This window comes from Hydra vulgaris, chromosome 12, assembly GCF_038396675.1.
Source record: "Hydra vulgaris chromosome 12, alternate assembly HydraT2T_AEP".
Classification (NCBI taxonomy): Eukaryota; Metazoa; Cnidaria; class Hydrozoa; order Anthoathecata; family Hydridae; genus Hydra; species Hydra vulgaris.
The window spans coordinates 84,249,484-84,267,377 of record NC_088931.1 but is presented as its reverse complement, the minus strand read 5'-3'; the positions used below and the strand labels follow the sequence as shown (position 1 = coordinate 84,267,377).

At 28.5% G+C, this 17,894-nt stretch overlaps 1 protein-coding gene across 5 annotated transcripts; it reads left to right on the top strand.

Moving 5' to 3' along the window:
- Positions 1-283: 283 nt before the first annotated feature.
- Positions 284-17,894, top strand: LOC136089077 (uncharacterized). 5 transcript variants are annotated; one of them, XM_065814746.1, is made up of 3 exons: positions 284-3,590; positions 3,660-3,728; positions 17,712-17,894. In XM_065814746.1, the coding sequence occupies exon 1, from the start codon at positions 1,238-1,240 to the stop codon at positions 2,261-2,263; it is 1,026 nt and encodes a 341-aa protein (XP_065670818.1). In that variant the 5' UTR covers positions 284-1,237; the 3' UTR covers positions 2,264-3,590; positions 3,660-3,728; positions 17,712-17,894. The 5 variants fall into 5 exon arrangements, 3 of the variants coding, with proteins under 3 accessions (XP_065670818.1, XP_065670821.1, XP_065670819.1); XM_065814749.1 differs by lacking the exon at positions 17,712-17,894 and adding an exon at positions 4,039-4,221; XR_010642777.1 differs by lacking the exons at positions 284-3,590; positions 3,660-3,728 and adding exons at positions 14,195-17,220; positions 17,290-17,358.

Below are 17,894 nucleotides of genomic sequence, written 5' to 3'. Positions count from 1 at the left end.
AACATCAATAGAAAAGTAAAGCTATCATCATTTAAAATGTAAAGGGTGTTGCCAAAATATGTTGAAAGTAAAATTAAGTTACTAATAAAATCACGTTCAACAATGATAAATATTCTTACTGTAGTAAGAATTAGTACCAGTTAACAAATTTAAACAATTAAATATAAAATAGTGAAAAAACAATGAACAAATAAGAACTTGAACTTGAACTAAATCTTGAATTTGAATTAATTGGTACTAATTTGTTCAAGCATAGCCTTAGAAAATAAGTTTATATAATAAATTTTATGTATAACTAGTTATACATATAGTTAACTGTCAGGAGTTATATGTATAACTGCATGCATTTTAAAGCATTTTATTTAATTTATATATTACTTTAGATCATATTACTTTGAATACTGGACCCAGCGACTTAATTCCCAATTACACTGGTACTCCAGATTAAAAATTGAAAAGTTTCTGTAAATATCCTGTTTTTGTTCCTCAATTTACTTCGTAAGTCCCTTAATTTTATGAACCTTATTATATATAAAGTTAAAAGTTTTGGAGCCTGAAAAAAATTACGGAAACCTTCCTATCTCCCCCCTATTTTAATATTTTTTTTTAATAAAGAAAATTTGACTTTCAAACCAGCATTTCTTTGTGGGACACTGCAGTGTCCCATGCATGCATGCTTGGTTTTTGACAACATTTGAACTTGCATCAGTCAATTGTTTGCAGATAATATACTCAAGAACTATATTCAAATATCATATGAACATGTTAGAGAATGTTCATATGATATTTGAACATCACAAATTTAATAATATTGTTGTGATATGTTATATAAATAATACCATAATAGATTATGATATGAAAATAAGATAGGATATAAAGGCAATGATCAAAGAATAAATTTACTTATAGAAATTTAGATGTTTGTTTATTAGTTTCAGAATATTATATTATGTGTGACCGCGGCCTTCTATAATAACAGGCCTTGACATCGCGCAACAAATTTGTTAAACTGAAGGCCAATTCCTAATACTGCATTTACATTTTCATCTTTTAACATTAGACGAAAGTTTGTGTTCGCGCTTTTTTAATAAATCTTTAAAATTTAATTGGTTTATAAATTAGATAGCGCAACTTCAAGACGATAACGTTGTAAGTTTCAAGGCGTTAACATTGTAAGGTAATAATATTGTCAAACTAACGATTAGTTTTTTTAAATACCTTAAAAAATGCCTTTGAAATGCTGTGTATCTCTGTGCAAGTCGGACTATCTCAACTTCAACTACAATATCAATTACAACTACAACGAAGTTTATATGATTGTTTGTGTATTGACTACAAGTTGCCAAGTATAAGGACTTTAACACGATTGACTTCAAAAATAAGCTCAATGGAGGACCTAAGTTTCATAAATAGTATTTTTATGAATTTAAATCCATTAAAAAGAATTTCCATACTACTAATTGATGAGGTCTATGTCAAAGCTTCATTGCTTTACCAAAGAGGTGCTTTGTTTGGTCAAGCAGTAAACTACCCTGAAAAGTTAGCTAAAACAATTTTATCATGTACGATTAAATGTCTTTTTGGAGGTCCAGAATTTATATGTAGAGCTCAACCTGTTGCAAATCTTTCCTCTGAATTTCAGTTTGCTCAATGTCAACAAATTGTCTATACAATAAATAATATCGAAAATAGTAAGACACTGGTAATAATTACTGATGGTAACCGTGTAAATCAAAGATTTTTTGGAATGTTTAAAACAGTTGATAGTAAACCATGGTTAACAACATCAGGTATATATTTATTGTATGATTATGTGCATCTACTAGAATCTATACGAAACAATTGGTTGACAAAAAAGACTGAGGAACTTCAGTTTTTGAACAATAAAGAACTGGCTTTGGCTAAGTGGAGTGATTTAGAAACTATATATAAAACTGAGTGTAATAGTCTTTTTAAACTCTCTAAACTTACAGCTAAATCAGTTTATCCAAAACCAATAGAGAGACAATCTGTAAAGTTTTGTTTGTCTGTTTTTTGCAAAAAAACAGTAGCTGTATTAAAAACGCATCCAGAGATTGAAAATAAAGCATTTGAAGGTACTGCTGTATTTATTGAAAAAATAATTTTTTTTCGAATGTTGTTAATGTCAAAGCACCTGGTGCTGGCATTCGGTTTAGAAATGAATTATGCAAAGAAATCCACTCAGTTAGTGATCAACAGTTACAACTGCTACGAGATATTGCTGAACTGTCAAATTTTATGAAACCTACAGGTAAGCGTGAAAAACAGCTTACGCTAGATACTAGCAATGCAATAGCGCATTCATGTTATGGCTTTGTTGATCTTGTAGAAACTTTGATGAGTAATGGAGCAAAGTTTGTCTTATTAGGTTGGTTTTCAACAGATCCACTTGAAAAAGCTTTTTCTAAGCTTTGACAGGGATCTGGAGGTACTTACTTTATAAACGCTAAATCTGTATTTGAAAAAATTAATATTCAACTTACTAAATTGATATTACAACTTGACATTCCTGTTGATGGTATCGATGGTCATACTTGTGACATATGTTTTAGAGATATTTCTACTGATGAAAAAGAACTTCTGGATAATATACATGATCTTGAAAGCTCAGTTAATAAATCTACATTAGTGGCTATAGTTTACATAGCTGGCTATGTGTAAAAAAGCGAAATAAAAATTTATAATGATTCTACCAATTATTATTATAAATATGGAAGTTATCTGTATTGCCTAAACAGAGGCGGACTTGAAATTCCTTCTGATGCTCTTTTCTAATGGTCAATATTTTGCTTTTTTTTTTCAAGGTGCTACTGACCCTTTATACAGAACATTTTGTGTTACTCGGTTTTAGTTCATTACTGCTAAATATTAATTTAAAATCACAAAAAAACAATGCAGAGTATATTCTAATATTCTGCTAAAGAATTACTCACTAATTACCACTCCCAAAATACTAAAGCTATCATAAATTATGTGAAAATTAGTTTTGTAATTAATTATGCTATTTACTAGTTATGTTTTTTATTTTCTCATTAGCCTATATGTCTTTCAATATGTTTGGATTTGTATATATTTACCCTGTTGAGATATATTGATAAAACTTTTTTTTTGCTTGAATCAACTTTAGTTGGTGTTTTTTATTGTTGGTGATTTTTATTGTTACCATTTTTAGCAAAAAAAATTAAAAATACAGTTATCTTTTTAATATATAGATATATACTTTGTTATGGTTCTGCTTGTTATTGATACTATTTAATATTACATAAATATTCTTAATGAAATTTGAAATACGAAAAATATGATTATCTTTTAACAACTTTTTGGTTTTCTTTTTATATTTCCGTCTTTACTAGAGATTATTATTAGAAAACATAAACTGCCATTACACCCTACCTAATATAAAAATGTATCAATATAAGTAAAAGTGAAAGTTTAATCGGCCTTCAGTTTTTACGGCATTTTGCGCGATGTCAAGGCCTGTTATTATAGAAGGCCGTGTGTGTGACGAAAAAGTAAAGATACTTTTGCATCCAGTGGCTATTGCACCCAACGTCTACATCATTGAAAAAGTAGGTTTTTACATTTTTATTTTTGTTTTTTTGTTTAACTACTTATCCTAATTGATCACTTTTTTTCAGGATTCTCCTCATGGGTTCAAGCTCATTACGCATAAAATGTGTTCAATTACCCATAATACGTTAGTCATTGTAAGTAATAAATTAGGAAATAATTATTTGTGAAATATTGTAGTCATTAATGACTTCAACCTGGCTAATAATTAAAATTGCTCGACTAATAAGGTTCCTTATTAAAATTGCTCTCTCTCTCTCTCTGTCTCTCTCTCTCTCTCTCTCTCTTTGCCTCTCTGTCTCTCTCTCTCTCTCTCTCTCTCTCTCTCTCTATATATATATATATATATATATATATATATATATATATATATATATATATATATATATATATATATATATATATATATTTATATTTATATATATTTGTATTTTTTTTTTTTTTTAGAAAATGTTTGAAGAAAGTTAGAAGATACTAAAAACCTTGGTATTATGAAAGCCGAAGCGATTTAATTAATTAAATAGCCAAAAAACGGCGTGTAAATCGCAAAAGAAAAAATAATATTTTTAATATTCATTTTGGATGTATTGATTAATAGCATTTATTTTAAAATAAATTCATTTTGCAACACGTTTTTTAATTTTATAAAATTTCGTCTTAATAGTTTATGGTAAATCCCACATAGGTTATAGGTGGAAAACATCACATGTAAAAGATCAAAAATGCTACACATTTTGAATACCAAATGGGATAAAGTAGCAAATACCAGATTAAGTTAAGCCTCTCTGAAAGCTTCGATGATTAATTTTAAATTACTATTTAAGTAATTTTTAAATTAAAAGAATTTTAAAAATTATCATAGAAGACTTTCATTTGTCTAGTATTGACTACTTTTATACCATTTAGATTAAAATATGTGGCATTTAAGATCTATAACATGTAGTATTTTCCACCTATATCCCATGTAGGATTTACCACATAAAACCCATGTGGGATTTACCATATGAAACCCACATGGGACAAAATAATAATCCCCATATGGGTTACATATGGTAAAAACCCACGCGTATCCCATATGGGATTTGCCATATGGAATCCATGTGGGATTTACCATATGAAACCCACATGGGACAAAATAATAATCCCCACATGGGTTACATGGAAAAAATCCACGCGTATCCCATGTGCGCTTTTTCACTGGGTTATATTTCATTTACATTATATGCAATACAGCAATGCCTGTGTTCTTGATTGAACACAGTACTTGATTGAAAGCTATTACAATGATTACAATAGGGTTTTAGTACTGTCATGAAAACATAAAAACTACTTGCGTTTAAAAGTATATTTCTGATCAGATCTTGCTGCAGCCAACAATTTGTGTTTTTTTATTAAGAAGTAATAAAACTGTAAACATTTGTACTTCATATTTTCACACACCTGCAGCTCATCTCGCAAGACACGATGTCCTAGACAATTTCGGTCTTTAGACCACAAAGAATTCATCATATTGAAAGTTTGTTCAGATAAAGAATTCGAAACAGGTATGGAGAATACGAAGGGTACTACTTTGAACAGTTCGCCAACCTCACCACACTTTTTTATTGTGAGTTTTGTAAAAAAACTACTCTATCGATCCACCACATTCATGTTGGTCTCTACCAGCGCTGTTTGGACATTACGCAGAATACAGTAGTTTTCATTTAGATTTAATTTAGTTTTCATTTAGACAAAATTTAGATAACCATCAAAATAGTATACTCATTTATTTTTTAGCTTAACTTTTAGACTAGGGATTGTCCATAAATTACGCAACGCTAAATTTCACCAATGAACACACAAAAAAGATCAGAATTTTCTCTCGCAGATTCATAAGTTATATAAAAAATCAAAATAGCTTATTAAGTTTAATGAAAATCGCCACCTAAAAGAACTTAAGATCTCCTTCTTTTTTAAAAATAAATTTAGCGTTGGGTAATTTATGGACAATCCCTTAGCGTTTTATAGTCTATAGTTTTTAATAGTCTAAGATCAACTTAGTTCTGCCTTTTGTATATCTTTGCGTACAAACGTCTGTAACTGTAAACGTCTTTAGCATACGTTGAGTTTCCAGGCAGTATATGGAACAATCCGTGTATAACAAATCTATAAAAATGAGAAAACTTTTGAATTTTATTTTAACAATTCGAAAATTTTTTTGCTATGCTATTATTTTTATGCTATAAATATTGCTATAATTATTAAAGATATATACTATAATAAAAATATTGCTATAAATGTTACTATAAATACAGCAAGAGTGAAAAATATTTAAAATTTATAAGAGCAAGTCTTTAATCTCCCAAAACAAAACTGATGACAGCGCACTAAACCACTTAGCTATCTATGATACGCGTTTAGGAGAAAAACAAACCTAATTATAAATTTCTTATAAGCTCTAGGTATGCAAAAAAGATGCACATGTTAATTTTTTTGCTCTTAAAGCAATTTTTAAAAATAAATTATTTTTGGTAAAAAAAAGTAAACAAATAATAAATAAAGAAATGATCGGTGTGGAGTAGATAAGTTTAGAAATAGCAGGTTTGGTGAAGACCCGTGTTTTATGGAAATAATTTGAATTTTGTATTCATACTCGTTTTGGAGTAATATTTTATGTAGTTTCCGATCTACAAGAAATGCTTTTCGGTCAAACCAAATTAATGTAAGAACTTTTTCTTTGATGCTTTCATTATTAGAAAGTATGTCACAAAATGGGAGACAATTTTATCAAATTTAAAAACAAACAAAATCAATCTTGTCAGGCATTAATTATGCGGATGTTACGACGTGAGTTTGTTCTAAAAGAAGAAACTCTAACACTTGGATTGCCCTGCGAGTGATATTACCTGCTCGAGTAAACAAATTCACTCTCAACAAGACTGCAAGTAACCACTTTTAAGTTGAGAGTCACTAAAAAAAAAAGATTAGTGTTAAAGAGCGAAGAATCGGTTGAAAAAAGATTTAAAAAGTTGTACTTTGATGAGTTAGGAAAACATGATGGTGAAGAGAGTTCCGAAGCATTGATATGCGCAAAAAAATTTTTGATAAATAGAAGTGTTTAGAGCTAGGTACAGATACAGTAAAAGATTGCGACTTTGCTGAATGACTTTTATTTGATAAAAATAGAGATAATAGCTTGTTTGAACAAGGATTATAGATTTTAAATATAGTATTTGTAGAAAATAGAAAGAGATACAACCTTACGACAGTGAATAAGTGAAACAGGAATGAATAAGAGACTTGTAGAAGTAGAGAACGGGTTTTGGAGTTAGAAAATGGCGAGCACGATAAATAAAATTTAGCAGATTCTAAATTTATAATGGATTGTATATATGGCTTCCATGAGAGGTTAGTAGTGAATGATAATCCAAGAAGGCGTAAAGTAAAGGATTCAGCTATCAGTATATTTATTCATCAATAGAACATTGACGATAATATTACGATTGTTGTTTGCAGTAAATAGCTGAGTTTTGTTGGAGTTAAAATTCACAAGCCACTGCAAGCCTTAACCATAAAAGTCAGATTCAAGTTTGATTCCCTGTTCTAAATGATCAAAAAGAGGTGACTGTTTGTCAAGACAGGAGTATAAAGTTGAGTCATCAGCAGTCGTCAGCAGCAGAGCCTTTTTTAAATAAAAGACATCAAAAAGATCATTAATGTAGATAAAAAAACAATAAGGGTCAGTGATAGAATCTTATGGTACCCTAGAAATTACAATAAATGAAGACTTTCAACAGATCTTTTCTAATTTGATATATAGAATCTTTTGAGTGATCAAAAAAATATGCATTGGTAAATATTTAACTTTATGAATGCACATACTTTATTACTCAATTACTCTGAAAAAATATTTAGAATGTAAAAATGAGATTAAGTGCCTAGGTCACAAGTTTTCCTTAATCCGGCATTGTAAATATATTCATTTATATATATATATATATATATATATATATATATATATATATATATATATATATATATATATTATATATATATATTATATATATATATATATATATATATATATATATATATATATATATATATATATATATATATATATATATATGGTCAAGGAAATTACAGTGAACTGAGAAAAGCATTGCAGGTTTGGTGTAGAAAGTTATCATCATTGGTCTCCTCTCTTACTACAAGAGTTGGGTTTTTAGAAGCAGTAATTGAAATTGAAATAAAAGAAATTGATTCTCTTAAAAAAACGAGAATACAAGCTTCACTTATCATAATAATATTCGCAGTAGAGTTGTTCAAGTAATGGAAAAAAATTACATAAGTAATTTTTTTCAAATTACTTAAGTAACTTAAGTAATTTTAAGTAGCTTAAGCTATTTTCCAAACAATGAAAAATTACATTTAATATTACATTTTTGTGTGATATAGTACCATATATATATATATATATATATATATATATATATATATATATATATATATTATATATATATATATATATATATATATATATATATATATATATATATATATAACAAATTATAACCTAACTAAACTTTCAAGATAGAACGCTGAAAACTTAAAACTTCTATCAATTTATCACTCAAAGATGCTCTCAAATTTGTAATATAAAAAAAAGTCTAGAGTGTTAAAGCATCTTTCTGTAACAATTGATGATACTGATAAAAACTTTAAAGTACAGTGCAATTTTTTTGTATTTTTGGACGGTCATTTTGGACGGTCATTTTGGACGGTTTTGATCTTTCAAATCCAGTCATTTCTTTTTTGATGCAATCAAAAACATTTAAGTAGGCCTTATTTTTATATTAAATTGGAGTTTTGAGCAAGAAATGAAGTTCTTTAGTCTTCAGTTATTCTTTTTTTGTAAAGATTCTTTAGCTTCAGCATTGGGGGCTTTACATTCAACTGTTGATGGTTTAGGATCTTTAAAATCATAAGAAAGACGTAAATACATATCTCCTGCTATAATTTTTTATAATGTATAACTTATATTTTTTTGGATAGTCTAAACTATAATCTTTTTTTGGAAAATATGGTAAAACAAAACCAAAAAATAATCAAAATTTAAACTAAAAAAGTTATACTTTAATTTTAGGATTCAAAATTAAAAATCGGACAACTTTTATATAAACTTTTATAAAATACCAACTACCTGTCAATTTAATTTAGAAAAAAAATTGCTTGGTTTGACTTAAGTAATAAACATCTACTTAAGTACATGATTAGTTTAAACAATTACTTAAATACTTAAGTACTTAAGTTACTTGAAACAGACCTAATTCTCAGTGTTGATGTATGGGCAGGGTTTTTATTTTTATTTTTTTATTAATTCACCTCCCGATAAGGCCGATAAGGCCACTGCAGATGAGGAGGCTACTTGTGGTTATAACCCTCTCTCAACTATATAGTTTCGAAGCACGAACCAAGGCCGCTGCGCGGAGAAACAAGTTGAGCGCGGTACTATCAGGGACGTGGTAATTTATTAACTGCTTTTATTTAGTTTATTAATATAATAAAATTGAAAATTTGTATAAATTAAAATAGCCGAAAACAACTGAGAATTTGACCAAATTTCGATTTAAATTTAATTCCCTATTTGAAATTTAAAACGAAACTCATTGATAAACGTTAACCACTATGGTGCCGATTTAAAAAAAAACACACACAATATTCGAGATGCGAGAAGTTATAAACACACGGTACTCGAAACATGCGAAAACTCGAAATACGATAACTCATAATACTCAAAAAAAACCAATAAACAGTTAATTAATTGGATCGTTTTGCTGAAATACTTACTGATTAAACAATTCCGTTAATAACAATGACAAACTCTATTTTACTCAAGTTAAATATACCGCAGTGTCAACATACCCGGCAGCCGTTTGCGAAAAACGTTTAACCTACATGTCTGGCAGTTGAAATACGCACGCGCGAATTTATTTTTACTTAGCGGATATTTTTATATAAGTAAAATATTAACTGAGTTTACTGCCTGGCGCGTAATTTTTTTATATTTTAACAACCCGGTATTTATTACATAAGACAGAAAAAAACTAAGTTAACTGCATAGCGTGTAGTTTTTCATATTTAAGTATCTGGTCTTTATTACAAAGTTTGGCATTAGTTTGCTGGCAGCCATATAGGTTCTGCATATTCAATTTACAAGGTAAATTTTTTTTAAAGTGCACGCGTATAACAACTGCCATCTATGTTTTACGCTTTTACCACCCGGCTGCCCGGTATGCAGACATGACGTAATGTGCAGACACGACGGTATGCAGACACGACGTAATGTGCAGACACGACGGTATGCAGACACGACGTAATGTGCAGACACGACGGCATGCAGACACGACGTAAATATATAGTCACTAAATTTCTACAAGTAAAGTCACTCAATTTTGGAAGTAAACATTTTGTAAACGAACGTAACAAATTTTAAAGGTTAAAAGAACAGTAATCACCAACAACAAGTTGTAAAGGTAAAAATGTAAACTATCTTATTGAATATATTAAATAAAAACTAAATATATTAAATAAAAACTAAAAATAGAATAAAACACCAAAATGCTTATTCCTCTAACTCTCATTCAGACTTAATTAAGTCTGAATGAGAGTTAGATTTAAATCATCGAAATTATGATTTAAATCTTCGAAATTCAGAAATCATCGAACTCTATACTACGCAAAGTAAATTATATCTATAACAAAGGTCATTACAATGTAATCAATGAGGGTTTAAAGAAAATTGACTGGACAAACTACTTCTTGAATAAATCAGCAGACGAAAGCTTTGAATTATTCAAAGACGCATACATTTTTTTGATTGAACAGCATAATCTTAAGTTTAATGTGTCTTTAGTTTGAAGAAACGTGATCCAAAATGGTTTAATTTAGATTATTTGTGAAGAAATGCTGTGCTGATATTAAATTTAAAGACAGTATTTGCGTCTTATACAACAAACATAATCGTCTTGTCGCGGAAACGCGGAAAATAACGCGGTATTAAAGTTTGAGAGTGAAATTATCTTTGCTTGCAAGTCTTGCCCGAAAAAGCTCTATTCTTATACAAACAGCCAAAAGTCTTGTAAAAGTGACATTCGATCTCTCTTTGACTATGATGGAGCACAACTATTTGATAAAAAGTCTATTGCAGACGGTCTAAACTATCAATTTTTAAAGCGTTTTTATCACCTGTAATTCAATCTCAGTCCCCTAATTTCCCCCAAAAAACCGAAGTTGTTTGTTCGCCATTGAACAGTTCTTTAGAAAAAAGTGAGGGGGGCTAGTGCTCTTTAGTCCTACCGGTGGTATATCACCGTGGTATTTTGAAGATTATACCCAGTGAAAAAGCGCACATGGGATACGCGTGGATTTTTTCTATATGTAACCCATGTGGGGATTATTATTTTGTCCCATGTGGGTTTCATATGGTAAATCCCACATGGATTCCATATGGTAAATCCCATATGGGATACGCGTGGGTTTTTACCATATGTAACCCATATGGGGATTATTATTTTGTCCCATGTGGGTTTCATATGGTAAATCTCACATGGGTTTTATGTGGTAAATCCTACATGGGATATAGGTGGAAAATACTACATGTTATCCCAGTGAAAAATAAAACCGCGTCCCACATGGGTTCCGCGTGGGTTCCGTGTGGGATTAATGGGATTTACGTGGGACGGATTTTCCCATGTGGTATCCGTATGGAAATTTGTCACCTTAAACCCATGTGGGTAATCCCACATGGGTTACATGTGGGAACCATATGGTATTTACACACATGGGAAATTCCACGTGGGTTTCATGTGGGATTTGCATGGGAATTAATTTGAAAGCTGGAAACTAAAAAAAAAAACTTTTTAAAAAAAACTAAAAAAAAGAAAATTTTAAATCGACATTGCATTGCGTTACATTTATATTGTGTGAAAATATTTTATGTTAATATAGAGAATGGCAAGCAAGTATATAAGTACCACGAATAATGTTTATCTTTCTTTATAGAAATAAGATTAAGATTTGTGCAAATAGACGTATCATTAGGATAATATAATAGTTATTTGAATATAGATCTTGAGTATATTATCTGTTAACAATTAACTGATGAAAGTTCAAATGTTGTCAAAAACCAAGCATGCATGCATGGGACACTACAGTGTCCCACAAAAAAAATTCAGGTTTGAAAGTCAAAGAATTCCCAATTTTCTTTGTTAAAAAAGAAAAAAATAGGGTGGTGGTGGTGGGGGAGATAAGTTTCTGTAACTTTTTTTATGCTCCAAAACTTTTAACTTTAGATATAATAAGGTCCTTATGACTTAAGGGACTTACAAACTACATTGAGGAACAAAAACAGGATATTAACAGAAACTTTTCAATTTTTAATCTGGAGTACCACAGTGTTATTGGGAATAAAGCCTCTGGGTCCAGTTTTTAAAGTAATATAATCTAAAGTAATGTTTAAATAAAATAGTATACTTTAAAATGCATATAGTTATACATATAACTCCTGATATAGTTATACATATAACTCCTAATATAGTTATACATATAATTCCTGATATAGTTATACATATAACTCCTGATAGTTAACTATATGTATAACTAGTTATACATATAATTTGTTATAGAAACTTATTTTTAAGGTTATGCTTGAACAAATTAGTACCAATTAATTCAAGTTTAAGATTTAGTTAAAGTTCAAGTTAAAGTTCTTATTTATTCATTGTTTTTGTTAAATTTATATTTATTTGTTCAAATTTGTTAATTAGTACTATTTCTTACTACAGTAAGAATGTTTATCATTGATGAACGTGATTTTATTTGTTAATTTTATTTTCAACATATTTTAACAACACCCTTTACATTTTAAATGATGACAGCTTTACTTTTCTATTGATGTTAAATTTATTACATTTCAATAACTCAGATTGTATCATAACTGAATTATTGAAAGCTTTGTAGGGGTTTGTTGTATATCAAATGTCATTTTAAATAAAGTAAAAATAATATGTATATATATATATATATATATATATATATATATATATATATATATATATATATATATATATATATATATATATATATATATATATATATATATACAACCATAAAACAATAAAATTGATACAAAATTTCACTTTAAAATGAATACCATTAACATTGTGATGATAATAGCATTAGGAAACTAGTATTTATGTATTAATATTATACTATAAATAAATAGTTTTTTAATTCATTTTATAAAATAGAGACTGACAACTGATAATTAATGGAAATAAATACAAATTATAAAAATCATGTAAACTTCATTTATTATTTCTAAATACTATATTAATGTTAGTCTACAAAGTTAAAATCAATTTAGAGCATTGTTATTAGTTCTTTTGTGATTCGCACTTCCACTTCTGTCTCTCAAATTTATAAAATAGGTGGTCAAAGCTTGCTCAATAGGTAGGTTCTCATCATAGCAATGCTTTTTTCTTACACTTTCTAAAGAGAAATATGGCAAATTGATTACTTATTTTACCTAAATCATAGGATCATCTATGCATAATGATGTCAGATGATTACCAGGTTTATTGAACACCTTCACCCTTTATCAAACTCAGTCAATTTTTTGCCATCTCCCATTGAAAATGATGTCAGTTTTTGTTATCGTATTATGATGGTATATCTGAATTGTTAATATAATATAAAAAATGCATATACCATCAATTTTTTTCCGGTTCAATTATACGTTTATTCTCAACAGTACTAAAATAAAAAAAAAAACACAAATTGTTCTTTCAGATAAGCAAGCTAATTTCTGAATTTAAATTGTTTTTCCTATGATCCTCTACAGTTTTAAGCAACAAAAGCAAGAAGTTTTTAGACCACATTGTTGGTGTAAACACCTCTAAAACCTGCTCAAAGCTAGCATAAATTGTTTTACTTTTTTTTAAATAAAATAATTTACTTTTTTTTTTTAATTCAATTTTTTAATTGACATTATTTTGGTCTCAACATTCCCTCCCCATTGTTAATTATTGTTAAACTCACACTGCCCCTCTATCTACTGGCATAGCCTAAATACTATATATATATATATATATATATATATATATATATATATATATATATATATATATATATATATATATATATATATATATATATATATATAATTTTTACTTTATTTACAACACCATTTGATATACAGCAAATTCTTACAAAGCTTACAATAATTCAGTAAAATTCAATCTGAGTTATTGAAACGTAATAAATTTAACATCAATAGAAAAGTAAAGCTATCATCATTTAAAATGTAAAGGGTGTTGTCAAAATATGTTGAAAGTAAAATTAAGTTACTAATAAAATCACGTTCAACAATGATAAATATTCTTACTGTAGTAAGAATTAGTACCAGTTAACAAATTTGAACAATTAATTATAAAATAGTGAAAAAACAATGAACAAATAAGATCTTGAACTTGAACTAAATCTTGAATTTGAATTAATTGGTACTAATTTGTTCAAGCATAACCTTAGAAAATAAGTTTATATAATAAATTTTATATTTATTATATAAACTGAAAAATTTACGCCTGAAAAAATTACGGAAACCTTCCTATCTCCCCACTATTTTAATATTTTTTTTTAATAAAGAAAATTTGACTTTCAAACCAGCATTTCTTTGTGGGACACTGCAGTGTCCCATGCATGCATGCTTGGTTTTTGACAACATTTGAACTTGCATCAGTCAATTGTTTGCAGATAATATACTCAAGAACTATATTCAAATATCATATGAACATGTTAGAGAATGTTCATATGATATTTGAACATCACAAATTTAATAATATTGTTGTGATATGTTATATAAATAATACCATAATAGATTATGATATTAAAATAAGATAGGATATAAAGGCAATGATCAAAGAATAAATTTACTTACAGAAATTTAGATGTTTGTTTATTAGTTTCAGAATATTATATTATGTGTGACTGCGGCCTTCTATAATAACAGGCCTTGACATCGCGCAACAAATTTGTTAAACTGAAGGCCAATTCCTAATACTGCGTTTACATTTTCATCTTTTAACATTAGACGAAAGTTTGTGTTCGCGCTTTTTTAATAAATCTTTAAAATTTAATTGGTTTATAAATTAGATAGCGCAACTTCAAGACGATAACGTTGTAAGTTTCAAGGCGTTAACATTGTAAGGTAATAATATTGTCAAACTAACGATTAGTTTTTTTAAATACCTTAAAAAATGCCTTTGAAATGCTGTGTATCTCAACTTTAACTACAATATCAATTACAACTACAACGAAGTTTATATGATTGTTTGTGTATTGACTACAAGTTGCCAAGTATAAGGACTTTAACACGATTGACTTCAAAAATAAGCTCAATGGAGGACCTAAGTTTCATAAATAGTATTTTTATGAATTTAAATCCATTAAAAAGAATTTCCATACTACTAATTGATGAGGTCTATGTCAAAGCTTCATTGCTTTACCAAAGAGGTGCTTTGTTTGGTCAAGCAGTAAACTACCCTGAAAAGTTAGCTAAAACAATTTTATCATGTATGATTAAATGTCTTTTTGGAGGTCCAGAATTTATATGTAGAGCTCAACCTGTTGCAAATCTTTCCTCTGAATTTCAGTTTGCTCAATGTCAACAAATTGTCTATACAATAAATAATATCGAAAATAGTAAGACACTGGTAATAATTACTGATGGTAACCGTGTAAATCAAAGATTTTTTGGAATGTTTAAAACAGTTGATAGTAAACCATGGTTAACAACATCAGGTATATATTTATTGTATGATTATGTGCATCTACTAGAATCTATACGAAACAATTGGTTGACAAAAAAGACTGGGGAACTTCAGTTTTTGAACAATAAAGAACTGGCTTTGGCTAAGTGGAGTGATTTAGAAACTATATATAAAACTGAGTGTAATAGTCTTTTTAAACTCTCTAAACTTACAGCTAAATCAGTTTATCCAAAACCAATAGAGAGACAATCTGTAAAGTTTTGTTTGTCTGTTTTTTGCAAAAAAACAGTAGCTGTATTAAAAACGCATCCAGAGATTAAAAATAAAGCATTTGAAGGTACTGCTGTATTTATTGAAAAAATAATTTTTTTTCGAATGTTGTTAATGTCAAAGCACCTGGTGCTGGCATTCGGTTTAGAAATGAATTATGCAAAGAAATCCACTCAGTTAGTGATCAACAGTTACAACTGCTACGAGATATTGCTGAACTGTCAAATTTTATGAAACCTACAGGTAAGCGTGTAAAACAGCTTACGCTAGATACTAGCAATGCAATAGCGCATTCATGTTATGGCTTTGTTGATCTTGTAGAAACTTTGATGAGTAATGGAGCAAAGTTTGTCTTATTAGGTTGGTTTTCAACAGATCCACTTGAAAAAGCTTTTTCTAAGCTTTGACAGGGATCTGGAGGTACTTACTTTATAAACGCTAAATCTGTATTTGAAAAAATTAATATTCAACTTACTAAATTGATATTACAACTTGACATTCCTGTTGATGGTATCGACGGTCATACTTGTGACATATGTTTTAGAGATATTTCTACTGATGAAAAAGAACTTCTGGATAATATACATGATCTTGAAAGCTCAGTTAATAAATCTACATTAGTGGCTATAGTTTACATAGCTGGCTATGTGCAAAAAAGCGAAATAAAAATTTATAATGATTCTACCAATTATTATTATAAATATGGAAGTTATCTGTATTGCCTAAACAGAGGCGGACTTGAAATTCCTTCTGATGCTCTTTTCTAATGGTCAATATTTTGCTTTTTTTTTTCAAGGTGCTACTGACCCTTTATACAGAACATTTTGTGTTACTCAGTTTTAGTTCATTACTGCTAAATATTAATTTAAAATCACAAAAAAGCAATGCAGAGTATATTCTAATATTCTGCTAAAGAATTACTCACTAATCACCACTCCCAAAATACTAAATTATGTGAAAATTAGTTTTGTAATTAATTATGCTATTTACTAGTTATGTTTTTTATTTTCTCATTAGCCTATATGTCTTTCAATATGTTTGGATTTGTATATATTTACCCTGTTGAGATATATTGATAAAACTTTTTTTTTGCTTGAATCAACTTTTGTTGGTGTTTTTTATTGTTGGTGATTTTTATTGTTACCATTTTTAGCAAAAAAAATTAAAAATACAGTTATCTTTTTAATATATAGATATATACTTTGTTATGGTTCTGCTTGTTATTGATACTATTTAATATTACATAAATATTCTTAATGAAATTTGAAATACGAAAAATATGATTATCTTTTAACAACTTTTTGGTTTTTTTTTATATTTCCGTCTTTACTAGAGATTATTATTAGAAAACATAGACTGCCATTACACCCTACCTAATATAAAAATATATCAATATAAGTAAAAGTGAAAGTTTAATCGGCCTTCAGTTTTTACGGCATTTTGCGCGATGTCAAGGCCTGTTATTATAGAAGGCCGTGTGTGTGACGAAAAAGTAAAGATACTTTTGCATCCAGTGGCTATTGCACCCAACGTCTACATCATTGAAAAAGTAGGTTTTTACATTTTTGTTTTTGTTTTTCTGTTTAACTACTTATCCTAATTGATCACTTTTTTTCAGGATTCTCCTCATGGGTTCAAGCTCATTACGCATAATATGTGTTCAATTACCCATAATACGTTAGTCATTGTAAGTAATAAATTAGGAAATAATTATTTGTGAAATATTGTAGTCATTAATGACTTCAACCTGGCTAATAATTAAAATTGCTCGACTAATAAGGTTCCTTATTAAGATTGCTCTCTCTCTGTCTCTCTCTCTCTGTCTCTCTCTCTCTCTCTCTCTCTCTCTCTCTCTCTCTCTCTCTCTCTCTCTCTCTCTCTCTCTGTCTGTCTGTCTCTCTCTCTCTTTGCCTCTCTGTCTCTCTCTCTCTCTCTGTATATATATATATATATATATATATATATATATATATATATATATATATATATATATATATATATATATATATTTATATATATTTGTATTTTTTTTTTTTTTAGAAAATGTTTGAAGAAAGTTAGAAGATACTAAAAACCTTGGTATTATGCAAGCCGAAGCGATTTAATTAATTCAATCGCCAAAAAACGGCGCGTAAATCGCAAAAGAAAAAATAATACTTTTAATATTCATTTTGGATGTATTGATTAATAGCATTTATTTTAAAATAAATTCATTTTGCAACA